This window comes from Tachysurus fulvidraco, chromosome 11 (assembly GCF_022655615.1).
Source record: "Tachysurus fulvidraco isolate hzauxx_2018 chromosome 11, HZAU_PFXX_2.0, whole genome shotgun sequence".
Taxonomy (NCBI): domain Eukaryota; kingdom Metazoa; phylum Chordata; class Actinopteri; order Siluriformes; family Bagridae; genus Tachysurus; species Tachysurus fulvidraco.
The window spans coordinates 19,894,138-19,910,289 of record NC_062528.1 but is presented as its reverse complement, the minus strand read 5'-3'; the positions used below and the strand labels follow the sequence as shown (position 1 = coordinate 19,910,289).

The window sequence follows — 16,152 nt, the reverse complement described above, 5'->3', positions numbered from 1 at the left end:
AAAAACAAAATATTAGTAAGCATCACTTGTTTCAGCATGTATCTATGCATTGAGATTATATATATATATATATATATATATATATATATATATATATATATATATATATATATATATATATATATATATATATATAAATAATTTCTATATTTTTTACAGTATAAATTATACAGTTGTGACAAGAAAAAAAAATAAATCAGTTACCTCAAATATTAAAATAATCCTTCACACTATGTTTAAACAAAACATCTTTAAAATAACACGAGACACCTCTGGCTTGACAAATCAGCGTAATAAACACAGAAATAAAAAGAAATACAAGTAAAATAATTCATACAGTAATTCATCTAATAATGGCATGTAACACAGTATTATGTGTTGTACAAACTACACGTGTTGAGTCATAGGAATCAGTGCAAAGTGATAGTTTCCAACATTACGTACTTCTTTTGTAACGGATTTAAATAAAGGTGACCAACTATAAAATAACACAGTGATTATAGTACATTACAGTACATGAATAAAGGAGCTGGGGAAAAAAGTAGATAAAAAAAAACTTAAAATATTACACTGACCATAAAGCATGATAAATTATAATTTGCTCTGAATGTTTCTAAATTAAGGTTTTTCGTCCAGTCTCTGCGAGCAAGCGGTATTGAAATTGTACAGTTAAAATAATTAAATTAAAGGCCTTATGAATATCAGTGGTGAGAAAATGCAACACTAACAGTAAAAAATCAAGACACAAAAAGGGCAAAGGAGAAAGATAAATCTTAGGATGAGTTTAAAAGGTTTTGTATTCGGATAAAATTGCACTTGTGTAATAAATTCTTCAGGTTTTTATGTTGACGAAAAAAGAGCATCCGATGGTGATCGGCATCTGCCGGCTTCTTCGTGTAGTCCTAACTGGACAAAACCTGGTCGAACCTGTTAACGTTCTCAAGTAAAAAGCCTTCTTCGATCGCTGCTTGTGACTCATGAACCTGCAGGATAGAATGTGAGGTATGGTGAAGCCAGGACTAGCAAGATACTCTTCTTATTGTTATTATAAATAACATTTCACAGTAATGATTTAAATAGATTTGTTTTCATATAGAACTGCTTATATACTCACTTGAAAGGGTTCACTGATACCCACAATGCACTGCAGGTTACTACTGTAGTAGCATAGAACACATTTGCCGCCTACAACCGGGATCTCTTCTTTGCTTACATAAACCTGTAAACAACATTAAAAATTAATAGAAAATTAATTCATTATATATTCAAAATCTGGCATGTGGCAGATTTCCAGTATGTTACCTGGATGAGCTCATTATTGAAGACCACCTGGTCATCTTTTACCCAGGTATAGGTGATGTAGTCAGTAAGGCTGCAGAAGCCAACCTGCAGAGAGAGAGAGAGAGAGCGAGAGAGAGCGAGAGAGAGAGAGAGAGAGAGAGAGAGAGAGAGAGAGAGAGAGAAAGAGAGAGAGAGAGCAAGCCTATATAAAACACTGTCATTTATCAACTGCACAAATTCAGCTTTCAGATTTATCTTTAGTAGTGTTAGTGCAGAGACGTCACCAATCCGATCTGACCCTAGCATCAGCATGGGGTTATACGGGGATCTCAGATATATGATGGATATGAGAGATATCGGAAAAGCGATCCTGTGACAAATTCCAAAATCCTGGAATTTTTTTGGAATTATTTTGTTTTGCTGTTATTAGTATTGTTATAATAGTTCTACTTTACACACTATGCTACAGGTTTTACAGTATGCAAATTGCTTTTTGAGTTTAACTGTCAAGTGCTTTAGTAAAAAAAAATCACACTAAGCTTTTTTGCTTAGTAGAGTTTAAATACAACAGTAAAGGGAATTGATACTTCAGGTTTCAGTATAAGTATCGGTTCAAACTTTTCATGCAAGTTAGATAGATAGTATGGCCTACTACAAAAAGAGTGAGAGAGAGTGAGAAAAAGAGAGAGACCGTGAGAGAGAAACACAGAGAGACATTTCATCCCTCACTCCTCCAAAAGTGAGTGCAGGCCCAGATCCTGACCTTATAAAGGCCAATCCAGTCCCAAGCACTTGAAGGAAACTGCTCCAGAGGACTATAAGTCACCACAGCGTCCATGTCTGCACTCCATTTGCCCTCAGCACACACACGCACTAGTGGAGTCTCGTACAGCTTCCTCAGCTACAGGGATACACATCCACATTACTTATATATACACACATACACATCTCACTCTCACACACTATATATATAAAATATATTAAAAAAAAAAAAAAACATACTTCATACATACATCATATTACAAGTCTTTTTTTTTGTCAAAAATATTTAAATAAATGCAATTTTGCATTCTTGTTTTTTATTCTTCTCTCATTCATTGCCTTAAACCATGTCTTATTTCCTGAGGGTATAAATTGGAGTTTCACACATAATCACTAGGTTTTTCAGTTTTTTTTCCACATGTTTTCTCAGTAGTCCAGTAGATTCAGTGACCACAAAAATGGACTAATTGGACAAACATTTGCTTTGAGTACATAACTTTAATTAATTAGCATATTTTTGAGTAATTAACATATCTTTATATCTATATATAAGTTCAAATGATCACAACCTACATGTGTAATTCTGGATCACTTTCTTTAAGGATGCCAATACTTCTAAACAGCAGTGCCGTTCCTAATATAAAGACGAAATAGAAAAAAGGTCATTTGAGCCTCACCTCCAGTGTGAAGATGCCGATGACGGGTTTATGGTCACTGATGCTGTACTCCATGTTGCTGGTGTAAGTGTCCTGCACGACTCTGAGAGGAAATTCATCCAACGGCTCCTCAAGCTGCTTCTGCTCATCATCTGCATCATTATGCTTTATATCTGCATTCTCAGGTCGAGGTTTGGGGTTCATCCACCACAGGATCCGGTCACACCATGCAGGCTTCCGCTTTTTCCCGCTGCTCAGTCATGTGAGTCAAGTAAATACGAAGACGAGAGGAGAGGAGAGGAGGAAGGACAAGAGAAAAGACAAGAGAAGAAATGAGGAGAGGAGAGAAGAAAGGACAAGAGAGAAGAGAAGAGAAGAAGAGAAGAGAAGAGAAGAGAAGAGAAGAGAAGAGAAGAGAAGAGAAGAGAAGAGAAGAGAAGAGAAGAGAAGAGAAATGATGCTATTTAACAGTGGAAATCTCAGTGATGTATCTTCTTGTGATGCTTTCATGGTTGTTTATAACAGAGTGATTATACTGAGTGAATTGTTCGTCTCTATAGCAACAAGAATATCATCTCTGCTTTTACACCAAAGAGCAGTGAGTTTTTTTAAAATGGAACAAACACACACACACACACACACACACAGATGACTAAACACATAGCACATAGTGTGTATGGTTAGTTAATTACACACAGATAAGAGTTCTACTAAACTAATGCATGATTATTAAATGATCATCAAGGATAAAATACAAGAAAAGAGGTTAAAGGTGGGGTCTCCGATGTTTGAAAGCCAATGTTGACATTCGAAATCACCAAAACAAACACGCCCCTAACCCCAATGGGTCACACCCCTGTATTGATAGCTCCGCCCACACATACATACGTAACCCAGGCAAATAATGGAAAGAACTGTGTCTTTATCATAGCTGAAGGGAAGAACAATACGATTGAAGATAAACAAACAAGTAAAAATGACACACATGATTATGCAAGCACGTTATTGACTCCCGAGTCAATAACTCCTGAGCTAAACGCTGTTACTACACAAAACGCGGTTGTAGCTGCCTCTCTACATTACTACGATAGAAAAGAGGTGTTATTTGTGTAGTAACAGCGTTTAGCTCAGGAGTTATTGACTCGGGAAACTCCAACCTGTGAATATGTAGCCGACTTCCTGCTCCTTCAGTTCTCTCCAGCGCTGGAAAGCTGATCCTATATTAACACGTCCTACTTCTTGCCTTATCGTAAGCCTTTCTTCTGTTTTTATCCTCCAGGTCAATGTTAAAATCGCTTTCTGCTAATGTCACACATGCGCACTGAACACTCTCTCCGCCCATATTGACAATACACAGCCCTTTCTGCTCATTGGCTACACGTTAGTTTTGTATTTGTTTTGTTTGTCGTCCCGACTCAGTTTTCTGAAGCATTTCTCAAACAACGGAGACCGCACCTTTAAGTGACATTAATAAATAAATAAATAAATAAATAAATAAATAAATAAATGTAATTAAATTTAAATAAATCAATTGATATAAAAAAAAAGAAATAATAAATGAATGACCTTTTTAAAAGGGATAAACAGAAAAATAATATTTTAAAAGATGTACACTATAAATATTTTAAAATGAAAAACAAATGTAATAATTACTTTAATAGTATAAATATATATATTCAGGTTATTCCGACTTATTTAATTTATGCTTTTCCTATCACAGTTTCACAAGTATTAGTATGTCTGACTTATTCCAGTGAGAGTGTTAGCAGCGTGATCACATGACGCTCTGTAAGATGTATTATACACTAATGTAGCTAGTTTAGTATGAGGGAACTAGAACAGTGCGCTGTGTCCATCAGTCCGAGTGAAAGTGGACGTCACAGGAGAGCGTTAGTCAGAATAAGTAAAGGTTTTTTTTCTATGAGGGATTTTATTTAAGAATTTAATTCTTACGTAAGACCGAACCAAGCCGTCTGTATCCTGCGAGTATAAGAAGAGGACAAAACCTGAGTGACTGTAATGCAATACAGCTGTAACGCAGCCCGGTGGAGGGGACGGTGTCTCAGGTTACTCTACTGGTGTCTGAACTCACCTGGAGTCATATTTATCGGAATTCAAGTCAAATTTATAGGTAGGCTGAAAATTGAGAGGTCCTTCTTCGAACTGCTGCAGTCTGGGAATTTTTTTTTTCATCATAGTCAGCTGAAAAGACAAAAAGAGTATTACGGCGAGGGTCAAAAAAAAAAATTGCTGAAGGTGTTGCTATGGGAACAGAATGATGTGGCGTCGTGTACCTGGTCTTTAGACCACAGAAGGTTGAAATTCTTGCTGTTGATGCAGTTTCGGATGAAGTGCATCCCATGGTCTTCGATACGAAAATTCAAGTCTCCGAACCAGAAGACGAGCCTAAAAACAAATATAAATAAATATATCTGATCGCTTAAAGTCAGTAATCATTATGCAGACGATTGGTCACGAATCCTCTAATCTGATTGGTCATTGAGTAATTACCTGCACACTTTAATTTAACGCACTTTACCTTTATCTCTCCGAGGTGAATAATAATCCAGACCAAACTGTGTGTGTTTTATTAAAATATACGTGTTGATGTGGTGAAGTTTGAGTAAAATAAAATGAGACGTTTATTTAACATTTATAGGAGTCTCCAGTGTCAGTGCTTTGTAACAGTCAGTTCTGTTTTTAACATGACAGGCTTTTTTTTGTCTTACTGCCTTGTAGAGATTAAAGAAGGTAAGACAAGGTATATGTGTTGATTTCACAATGTTAAACATAACTATAAATGGATAAAAAAAAATGGTCCTTGCATACATTCTTCATAGGAAGGCTGTAATTGCTGTGCTATGAGGAATAAGTTAAAGACGTGCTGCACACTCACTTGTGGTCTAAAATAGACAGAGTTTCTTTGCCATCAAAGGTCTGGGAGTTGAAGATGTGTTCGGACTCCTCCACTCTTTCTGAGGCGTTATGGATGTGCGCTGCCAGGTGACAGTTGAGGAAGCAGAGCGAATGGCCGTACAAAGAGAAACGGATGCTTACGCCACCTTTATTTCCCTGAGCAGGAAAGAGACAATGACGATAATAAACTTAATAATAATAATAATAAACTTTATTTTCTATAGCACCTGTAAAAGTAACCTCTCAAAGCAGAAAAAGAAGAAAGAGTAAACATGCAATTATACAAATAATATGTTAAAATAAGTAGGATATAAAAACACACCACATAAGAACATATTATCTAAACAAGTTTAAAACGATTTAATACATAAAACGAGCATCTGTATGTTTATGTAAAATTCCTAATACGGACTTGTATGAGATCTATAAAGCAAACGATTTGTCAATTAATAATGCTGACATCTGTGTGTGTGTGTGTGTGTGTCTGTGCGCGTGTGTGTTTGTGTGCGTGTCAGTGTGTGTGTGCATGCCTGTGTGTGTGTGTTTGTGTGTCAGTGTGTGCGTATGTTTTGGGGGCATTGGACATCCCATTTGTGATTACATTCTTTGTAATCTTGTGTTTATTTACAGGTGCTTACCCAGTATCCGTACATCCCAGTGCGAGTGTATGTGGTCCGGATGTCTCTGATAAACGGGACGTGCTCTAACTTAGAAAAGAACAGCAGCAGCAGACCCTGCATCCTCACAGAGGACACCTGAGGAAAGAAACACAGAGGCTTCGTGTGTCATTCTGTCAGCTTTAGAAAGCTTGGGTCCGGATCGGTGATGAATCTGTTACTGATGTCTCCGATTTTAATGATGGTCCTTGTGGCTTTACTCCTTAACAGGTCTAAAGACGTTTGTGTTCAGGCGAGGATACAAATTAACCTTACCTCGTTCTCATCACACATACTGTACTTGTGCTGTTTTTTTTTCTTTTCCTTACCAGCCTGACTAGATTATTTCCCTTGTTTCAGGTTGTGGATTCCCGTTTTATTCAAGCACATCAAGGTAGTGGGGTGAATATTGCATCTGAGAAAACCCTTAAAGTGTTCAGAAGATATGAAAAAACTATGCATTGATTGAAAAACTGACCATTCGCTGATAAACATTATTACCATGGCAACCGGTGGTAGAAATGCCTACTTCATAGCACATCGACTGGATAGCGATTTTCCCATCAAGGAGTATAACAAGCACATGACCGGCTCTAACTGGATTCTGCCTCTCGAACCTGCACTCCTAACATGCTTTCTCCTGTTCTCTCCCTTCCTTCTTTCAGTTTAACTCTGGAGTACTTTGTCTCCCAAAATCAGAAGTTGACAATAACCTGTAACATGGAGAAATTCTGTAGAAGCTAAGTATTGGTTAGTGAGTAGAAAGAAAAGAAGGCGTACTTTAATATAACCCAGAGGAGTCAACGTATTCATAAAGAGGCAAGTCCAGGAATCTCCAAAAGCTAGATCTGTGACGAACTTAAGAGGTGCTGCTCTCACTTCCTGTAGCCTGGGGAAGAAATAGAGAACAGCAACAGAGGCTTAGACAAGCACGTTTGTATACGATAATGTTGTGAATCTCAGCATCAGTCAATCTCTCTGAACTCGGTGCCGTGACCCGGATGGCTCATGTCAACACTATTACATAAGAGAAACTAAGAGAAACGAATCGATCGGGTGTATTCGATGTTGTACCCGGCATTGTACGACATTTGAATGTAAAACTGCACACTTTACTCTCGAATCGTGAATACTATGTAGGTCTTTCATGTAAGAACATTTGAGGCTGAGTGCGAAAAGCCCATCAGCACCGACCCGATTACATAGAGGTCTGCTTTCTTCTGGGAACTGAGCTGCAGGAGAGACGCGACGTCATCAGGAGGCTCCGCTATAGCCACGTTCCATGTGACCATGAAAAGCCTGGAGGGGAGGAGAAACATGGAGAAATGTGTTAAAGAAAGCTGATAATTGTATTTTTAAAGCTATATTAGCATATCGGGTATACAGATGGCTAGAACAGGTAAAAAAAAAAAAACATAAAATTGAAATGAAGACAACTATTCACAGCCTACTGTGTGTTCATTCTGATTAACTGCGAAGAACTCCGAGCAACTGAATTACCAAAAAAAGAAAAAAATTCAGCTCATATTTTTATCTGTAACCTTAGGGGCTAAAAATGATCTTATTCTGTATTTATTCTGAGATCTGCTCAGCACGTATTGTTCTGAATATAAATCATTCAAACAAGATTTTCCCGTTTTACTACGTCTGCGATTTTTAGTTTTCAGATCTTTTTAGTATTACAAAGCACTGATACACAATAAGGTTTCAATCTTTATTAATTACATACGGCTAATATTTGTATATGAACGTGTAACACACAGAATGAAAACTTTATAACACAAAACAACTAAATCGATTTATTTTCGTTCACATTGATCAGCATTCTTTCACAAAAGGCATCTGTCCCGGTGGATAAATCCTGTGCACATCGACCGTGTTACACAACCGTGTGCTGTGTTCCCATAAACAACACTTCATAGCTTTTGAACAAGAACTTAATCCACTTGTTCTGCCTGAGAAAGGTAATCCCTGCAGTCTAATCCCTGGCAGATCTCTTTTAGGCCAGAATGAAAGAGTTTAGTGTTCGAGCTTCAGATCTCTGACATGTGACACAACTACGCTCCGGACATGTTGTAACTGCAGCACGATTATCTGGCTCTCAGACACATCCAATAACTGGCTATCATCATATTTATATAGAACTATTTACATCCTAATAAAACTAGAAGCATATAATACTCAAGTGACATGTAGTTATAGGATAAACATCTACAGGTCTGACAGTGGTATCTGTATATCTGTATAAATCTTATTCTACTTCCAAAAATAGAAATAGTTTAAATTCTTCAAGGAACAACACATTGTTCTGTTTAGGAAAACCCACAAAGTCTCCAGAAATATCCAGCACAATCACTGAATTAATGAATAACTGAATAAATAAATTCATTCATTCCTGCATTAAAAATCTCCTTTGTTCAATTTTAGCATTTAACTGGCTTTTATTATTTGTGTATTTTTTTCCATCCATGTAATTATTTAAAATTTATTTATTCTATTTTCCCCCACTTTTTTAGTAAATATTTGTATATTCACAGATTACTATTTTGTATATATTTATTTGATTGTTTTTCTTCTTCTTCTTCTTGTCATCTGCCAGTTTTACGATTTTATTTTTGACTTAAATATTTTGGCATGTGACATGTATAAATAAATAAAACAAATATATAAATATATAAAGAAATATAAATAAAAAAGATAAATGCACCTGAAAGTGTCAATATTATGCTTCTTGTGCTCCAGACAGAGAGAGTTCAGCGATGTTAACGTTTCCTGCTCCATCACATCACCTGAAAAGACAGATACTGATAGCAAATAACAATAACAACAAAAACTATTATTACTACTACTACTACTACTAATAATAATAATAATAATAATAATAATGATGATAAACTAACAAATAAAAATGTTATACAATACTATAATATACCAATACTACAATTAATAATAAAATAGTAATTTGGACACCTTTAAATGGTGATTAAAAATAATAATAAAATAAAATAATTCTAAAGTAAAAAAAATTTAATTAAATTAAATAAAATATAATAAAATTAAATTAAACAAAATTAAATTAAATAAAAATAAATAAAAATAAAACAAAATTATTAATAAACTATTATTTACCTGTTTTATATTAAACACAGACTATTTAACATTTTTATGTTAAACATAGACTATTTAACTGTTTTATATTAAACACAGACTATTTAACACTTTTATATTAAACACAGACTATTTAACTGTTTTATATTAAACACAGACTATTTAACTGTTTTATATTAAACACAGACTATTTAACTGTTTTATATTAAACACAGACTATTTAACTGTTTTATATTAAACACAGACTATTTAACTGTTTTATATTAAACACAGACTATTTAACTGTTTTATATTAAACACAGACTATTTAACTGTTTTATATTAAACACAGACTATTTAACATTTTTATATTAAACATAGACTATTATTTACCTGTTTTATATTAAACACAGACTATTTAACTGTTTTATATTAAACATAGACTAACTGTTTTATATTAAACACAGACTATTTAACATTTTTATATTAAACATAGACTATTATTTACCTGTTTTATATTAAACACAGACTATTTACCTGTTTTATATTAAACACAGACTATTTACCTGTTTTATATTAAACACAGACTATTTAACTGTTTTATATTAAACAGAGACTTTTATATTAAACACAGACTATTTACCTGTTTATATTAAACACAGACTATTTACCTGTTTTATATTAAACACTATTAGACTATTTAACTGTTTTATATTAAACACTATTAGACTATTTAACTGTTTTATATTAAACACAGACTATTTAACTGTTTTATATTAAACACTATTAGACTATTTAACTGTTTATATTTAACACAGACCATTTAACTGAAAGACGGTTAATGACAGTTGGACTGTTGGCGTCTCACACACAACAACGAGCTTAAAGTAAAAACTGTACAAATCATTTGTTAAGACACAAATAATTACCATGAAGTACAGAATAAATCCGTATCCTTTCCCTCTACAGCCTGCAGGGATCTTCACTGTACTGGTGTAGGATCGTAGTAAACTATTTTAACCGCCCACTTCCTTACTGTTTACAACCGGACGCTAACGGCTCGGTTCTAAATCGCGCACTGATCCCTATACACGTGTCTTACATAGAGCACTAGATTTAACAAAGTGCACTAGATTTCTAGGGCACTATATGTAACAAAGTAATGTATTTGGTACTCGGTCTGTCACGTTCATACGGGAAATAATAGTGAAACGTTTTTATCAACATGGCCGTCATATTTCAAAATAAGAGCACGGATATCCATATAAATTAGTAAAAGTATTCAAATGATTATATAGTAAACGAGAATTCGAGGCACCCTTAGTTAGTCAAATAAATTTAAATAATTAATTTATTTAAATGATTTACATTTAGCTATTTACATTTCCGATAATGTAACGTAATAAAGTGTTTTATTATTTTTACTTTCTTTTAGTTTACCGTTTTGGAGCTTGAATTATACCACTTTTTACGTATAATAAACAATAAAAAAAGATATATGTTCTGTTATGTTTTTTTTGTTGTTGTTGAATCATATGTCTTTGTACGCCTTTGTACGCCTCGAATCATTTCATATGGCGAAGCACTTCATTTCTCAGCCGAACTGTGTGTTCCTGCACGGTGATGTGTAACCACAACGGCATTTTATTACGAGAATTTCCTGTACATGTTACTACCTGCCTTGTGTTGCAGACCAGGAGTTAAACCGAAACATTCAGCTAATGCAAAAGCTTTCTGTTTCTCTGTACTTGTATCTGCTTATTTGTCATCATAATCCCTCTTCCTTTATAATATGAGCATCGTAGACACTGTCAACATTTACACCTTCCTTATTTGTGTCGTAGCCTAATTGACTTAACTAGATTTAATTCTGATTATTTGATATAAAATAAGATCTTTGCTGAAGACTATTTGAAGCTCTACAAGTCTACTACTTTCCTAATATGGTGAACATTTTAACATTCATGGGTTTTATTTCCTAGTTTCCATTTATCACGTTTCTCTGTTCTGTTTTTTACTTATTTCCATTTTACCCTTGTAATGGTGTCTTTTTTATTTTTAATCCTTATGTGTTATGTCCTTTAATGAACATTTACATTGTTATGCTGTATTAGCAAAATAACCTGAAATAATATGTCGAACATGATCAGAAATTTCGAGATAAGCCATGGTCTTAGAAGAAGAAAAAACCTGCTTTATGGTCTGAAGAGCATGTCGGCCTCTTCACACTGTGTGTTTTGAGAAATGGATATCATGCTGAACCAAAATTTGTGTGTTTATACAGTAGTGTTATAACGTCTGAATGGTCTATTGCATGGCTAATGATGCTAACATGAGACACTAAGAGTGGTGCTCATAAGGACTTATTACACAGAAAAATAGACAGTAACTACCCAAATTGTGTGTGTTTACATTTGTACAAGTTGTACTTTTGAGCTGATGAGTGCTTTTGGAAGTGATGTCATGACATAAGGTCTTGCTAACGCTAACTCTAGTAGGAATCAAAATACGTGTTGGGGCAAAGCTTTGGGTTTATTCAGGGGATGAGTTAAACGCTGTTGTAAACTTTTTCCAGAGAAGACCAGGAGACCCTGATATCCTTGTGCAGTAGTCTTTATTGTAGATACACGATGAAACGAGTCTGCAAGTCAGAGCGTACTGGCACGGGCGCTGCAGTCATCAAGTTTGACTTAAAGTTGTATTACATTGTAAATATACACATTTTAGGGGGCATTCCCATCAGATAGAGACAAAACACTCAGGTGACAATCAAAGCATGAAAGGATGTAACAGCCCCACACCAGATCCTGGACTTTCACCCTTAATACCATTAACATAACAGTCTTTCTCAGACCCCTTCATTATCATAGAAACAAATTCACCTCTAATGTTTGGCATTCCTTCTTGACTCAGACCTTGAACCCCATTGCCAAATTAAACAAGGGGACAAATGTCACAAAGGACAGATGATATCCTGAGTTACCATTGACCCTTTCCTTTCATATTAATGAGATACAGGGACCACAAAGACTAATGTAAAGTTTGAATTGAACTAGCCTTGTAAGTTGATTGGGCTTTTATATGATGCACAGAAATATGCTAGAACTAAAAGGAAATAAAACAATGAATTATTTTCCCACAACGCACATGGATGGCACTGCAAAGTCGTGGAAAAATCTTACTTTCTTTCTCTGGAGATCCAAGTCGGTGACGTTAGTAAGAATCCGGTATTATTGTACAAATACAATATAATACATTATGATAAAGTTTACAGTATAAATTAGAAACACACCTGATGCGCTTTCTTTTTTGCTTTTATTTCTCTTGAAGAGTTTATGAACCTTGCTGTGTCTTTTGTAGTTAATTAGAGAACTCTAAATTTCCACATATTTATCTGTTAGAGACACGTTTAATCGGCACGTTTAATTCATACACTGTTACCAGTATACTGTTATTTCCTCAGCTTTATACTTTTCCCTTTGAACAGAACACTGTATTACGTCTTTTAAAAGCAGCCACTTATTTGCAGACCCAAGACTATTTCTGAGAATATTTCAGCTTGGCTCTTTGGGCTAAACAACCAGCTTTCCTTTCTGCTACATGTGTGCCAATAAAAAAAACAAAAAGTTTAGAACGCTTCCTAATCAAGAAGACGATACACTATAATGGTGTGTTATTTTTTTTACATTTACAGCATTTTAGCAGACACCCTTATCCAGAGTGACTTACAACTGAGCAACTGGGGTTTGAACCTATGACCTTCCGATCAGTAGCGCAACAGCTTAACCACTGAGCTACCATATCCACTACTGTATAGCTCAACTGGTTAAGGTGCTGCCACTGCTGGGCCCTTGAGCAAGGCCCTCAACCCTCAATGCTCCAGGGGCGCTGTATCAAAGCTGCCCCTGCACTCTGACCCCAACCTTCTCAGTTGGGGTATGTTAGGAAAAGAATTGTGGCGATAATAAAGGCTTTTTTTGCGAATTCTATATAATGAAGACTTTCAGGCTTCTGTCTTTCTTTCTTTCTTTCTTTCTTTCTTTCTTTCTTTCTTTCTCTCTACACACATCTATTGTGGCTCCTGTCACTCTACCATGTCTTTCATCTTGTGATGTTTTTTACGGAAGCAAATGGTCTAAAATCCCCCTGTACATTATGACTCACAGCCCTTTAGGCAGATTCAGATCGACTGTCCATGAAGCCAGACAGAGATCTGAGACAGCGCTGCATTCCAAGTGCACGTGTCATAACATATAACTAATCCTGTATTTAATCCTTTGTACATTTTGTTTTGTCCTGTTTTCTGTACATACCTTTCAAATTCATGGTTGTTAACATGTAATAGTTTTAGTCTAGGATTTCTGGGACCATACAATATTTTTGCACTTGTTCTCTCTCTCTTGCTCTCTCTCTCTGTGTGTTTAGGACATGTCCTGTCGGTAGAGTTCTGAATATCTTAATCTTAAAGTGTTTTTCAGAACTATCTTTCCATTTTTTAAATATTTTAAAAATGCAGCAAATGTGGATTAATTTACAGAATAAAACTTCAAGTATATATGGGGGCACGGTGGCTTAGTGGTTAGCACATTCGCCTCACACCTCCAGTGTTGGGGTTCGATTCCTGCCTCCGCCTTGTGTGTGTGGAGTTTGCATGTTCACGGGGAGCCTGTGCCTATCTCAGGCGTCACCGGGCATCGAGGCAGGATACACCCTGGACGGAGTGCCAACCAATCGCAGGGCACACACACACTCTCATTCACTCACACACTACGGACAATTTTCCAGAGATGTCAATCAACCTACCATGCATGTCTTTGTACCGGGGAGGAAACCGAGTACCCGGAGGCAACCCCTGAGGCACGGGGAGAACATGCAAACTCCACACACACAAGGGGGAGGCGGGAATCGAACGCCCAACCATGGAGGTGTGAGGAAAACGTGCTAACCACTAAGCCACCGTGTCACCCTGACTGAATTCAGTTAATCATCATTTCAATTATAGTTACAACAACTACGAAATACGTACAGTACAGAACCATTTCCACTGTTTCCTTTGCCCCCTATTAAGTCATGCTTAATTAAGTCTCTAGCATTATAATAGATATTATTCATATCTAAAAGCATATTTTTGTTCAATATGTAATGTTCTTTTTTTTTTTTTACCATATTAAACATCCTTCGAAATTAGGAAGTTCTATTCTTTCTATTCCTGTAGTTCTTATGTAAAAAATGATCTAACTTCCAGTGCCATTTCTAAAATTTACACAAAGACCAACGGAATAGACAGAACGATTTACTTGTAATTTCGATCTAGTCCAAAGCTTAAAGCTTAAGCAAAGTTTTCCAAGAAGCCAAAAAAACCACGTCGATGATTGGATGTCTTCCTCACTTCTCACTCGACAGTGCTGTTAATATGAAGCTCATATGAAAGAAGACACTCAGGACTTTAAAAACTACTTTTTATAGTGTTTCATCAGTATTTCTGGTTTTCTCTAGACGACTAAGGGTTAATATATTCATAGAAAAGCTCCAAAAAACAAAAACGGTTATTTTTTTCCACACCAATTGTTTGTATCTTCGAAGTAAACATTGACATCAACCATATTTCCTCTCTCTGCGACGACTCGAGTTCTTGTTCATAAGCAGCTCAAATTTAAAGGTGTTTATCATCAACCAAATAAGTTCAATGTAAGCTTATCACAGGGCTCTCAAGTTTTGAAGACAGGCAAGCGTGACAAGTGTTTGTTGCCTTTTTAGACTCCTTTATCATTTGTAATGTTGCTCCCAGTTAAAACAGTTCGACTCAAGCCCAGCCATTTTTAGCGTCATGATTGAGGACAATGTCCCGTCCAGAGACAAGCTGTTTCGTGTTGAGGATTTGTTCAAACCGACCATATGGATGTTTTTTTTTTTTCACTAATGGATGTTTTTTTATTGGTTGTTGTGTTAAATCTTACCCAGATAGTGCTATTTTCTGATTGGCTATTGTGTAGCCTTTTTTTTTTGATTGGCTGATAAGTGTCAGGCTCGACTAAGAACTCCAGGGGAGACGCGCTTGATTCCCGCCCGGTTCCATAGAGACAGCGGTGCGGACTGTTACAATTTGGGCGCTGCGGCTTATTAAATATATGATAAATAGTCAAAAAGTTTTTCTGCGTGAGAAATACGATGTGTGGCGGAAGAGCGGGAGAAAAGACCCAAATGCGTAACTGTCACTCTCAGTGTGTGACACTTGACAGCCCTGTTATCAACAGAGGGAAAAACACACGTCTCACACTGAGTCCTGGAACGCATGTGTAAGAATAAAAACTTTTTTTTTTTAATCAAGTATGTAATATGATACTTAAATCAGATCAGGAAATACTTGTCACCTAATATTTATTTAGAACTAAGTCTTCACGCTGACGCTCATTCCCTGTGAGATGTCCGTCCCTGAGTCATTGAGCGATCCCAGACCACACCAGATGCTCAGAAAAATGCCAAGATGCACAGAATTTTCTCTGTTTGCAAAGCCGCAAAAAGTCCGGAGCGTATTCCACCTCTCCGCCTCCATGTGCCATGTTGAATAATGATGGAGTCAGCATGAGTTAAAAACTGTCGACTTTACAAAATTTAACCTTCAATGGAGTAACCTCTTGCTGAGTTCATTGTGTGTGTGTGTGTGTGTGTGTGTGTGTGTGTGTGTGTGTGTGTGTGTGTGTGTGTGTGTGTGTGTGCGTGCGTGTGTATGTTTGAATGGGAAGAGAGGAAGTGGTTGTGGTAGTTTTTCATGACTCACACTTACTGTCTTGAGG

At 36.0% G+C, this 16,152-nt stretch overlaps 1 protein-coding gene across 3 annotated transcripts; it reads right to left on the bottom strand.

The window, feature by feature from the left end:
* Positions 1 to 797: 797 nt before the first annotated feature.
* inpp5ka (inositol polyphosphate-5-phosphatase Ka) lies at positions 798 to 10,444 on the bottom strand. 3 transcript variants are annotated; one of them, XM_047820825.1, is made up of 14 exons: positions 10,288 to 10,439; positions 8,979 to 9,075; positions 7,466 to 7,570; positions 7,052 to 7,160; positions 6,254 to 6,370; positions 5,596 to 5,771; positions 4,994 to 5,105; positions 4,792 to 4,901; positions 4,653 to 4,679; positions 2,721 to 2,949; positions 2,045 to 2,182; positions 1,303 to 1,386; positions 1,115 to 1,219; positions 798 to 983 (listed from the first exon to the last, which is right to left on the bottom strand). In XM_047820825.1, exons 2-14 carry the CDS (start codon positions 9,050 to 9,052, stop codon positions 903 to 905), a joined length of 1,467 nt encoding a protein of 488 aa, XP_047676781.1. In that variant the 5' UTR covers positions 9,053 to 9,075; positions 10,288 to 10,439; the 3' UTR covers positions 798 to 902. The 3 variants fall into 3 exon arrangements, with proteins under 3 accessions (XP_047676781.1, XP_027006642.2, XP_047676782.1); XM_027150841.2 differs by lacking the exon at positions 4,653 to 4,679 and having other exon boundaries at positions 8,979 to 9,060; positions 10,288 to 10,444; XM_047820826.1 differs by lacking the exons at positions 7,466 to 7,570; positions 8,979 to 9,075; positions 10,288 to 10,439 and adding an exon at positions 6,773 to 6,984 and having other exon boundaries at positions 7,052 to 7,154.
* Positions 10,445 to 16,152: the final 5,708 nt, after the last annotated feature.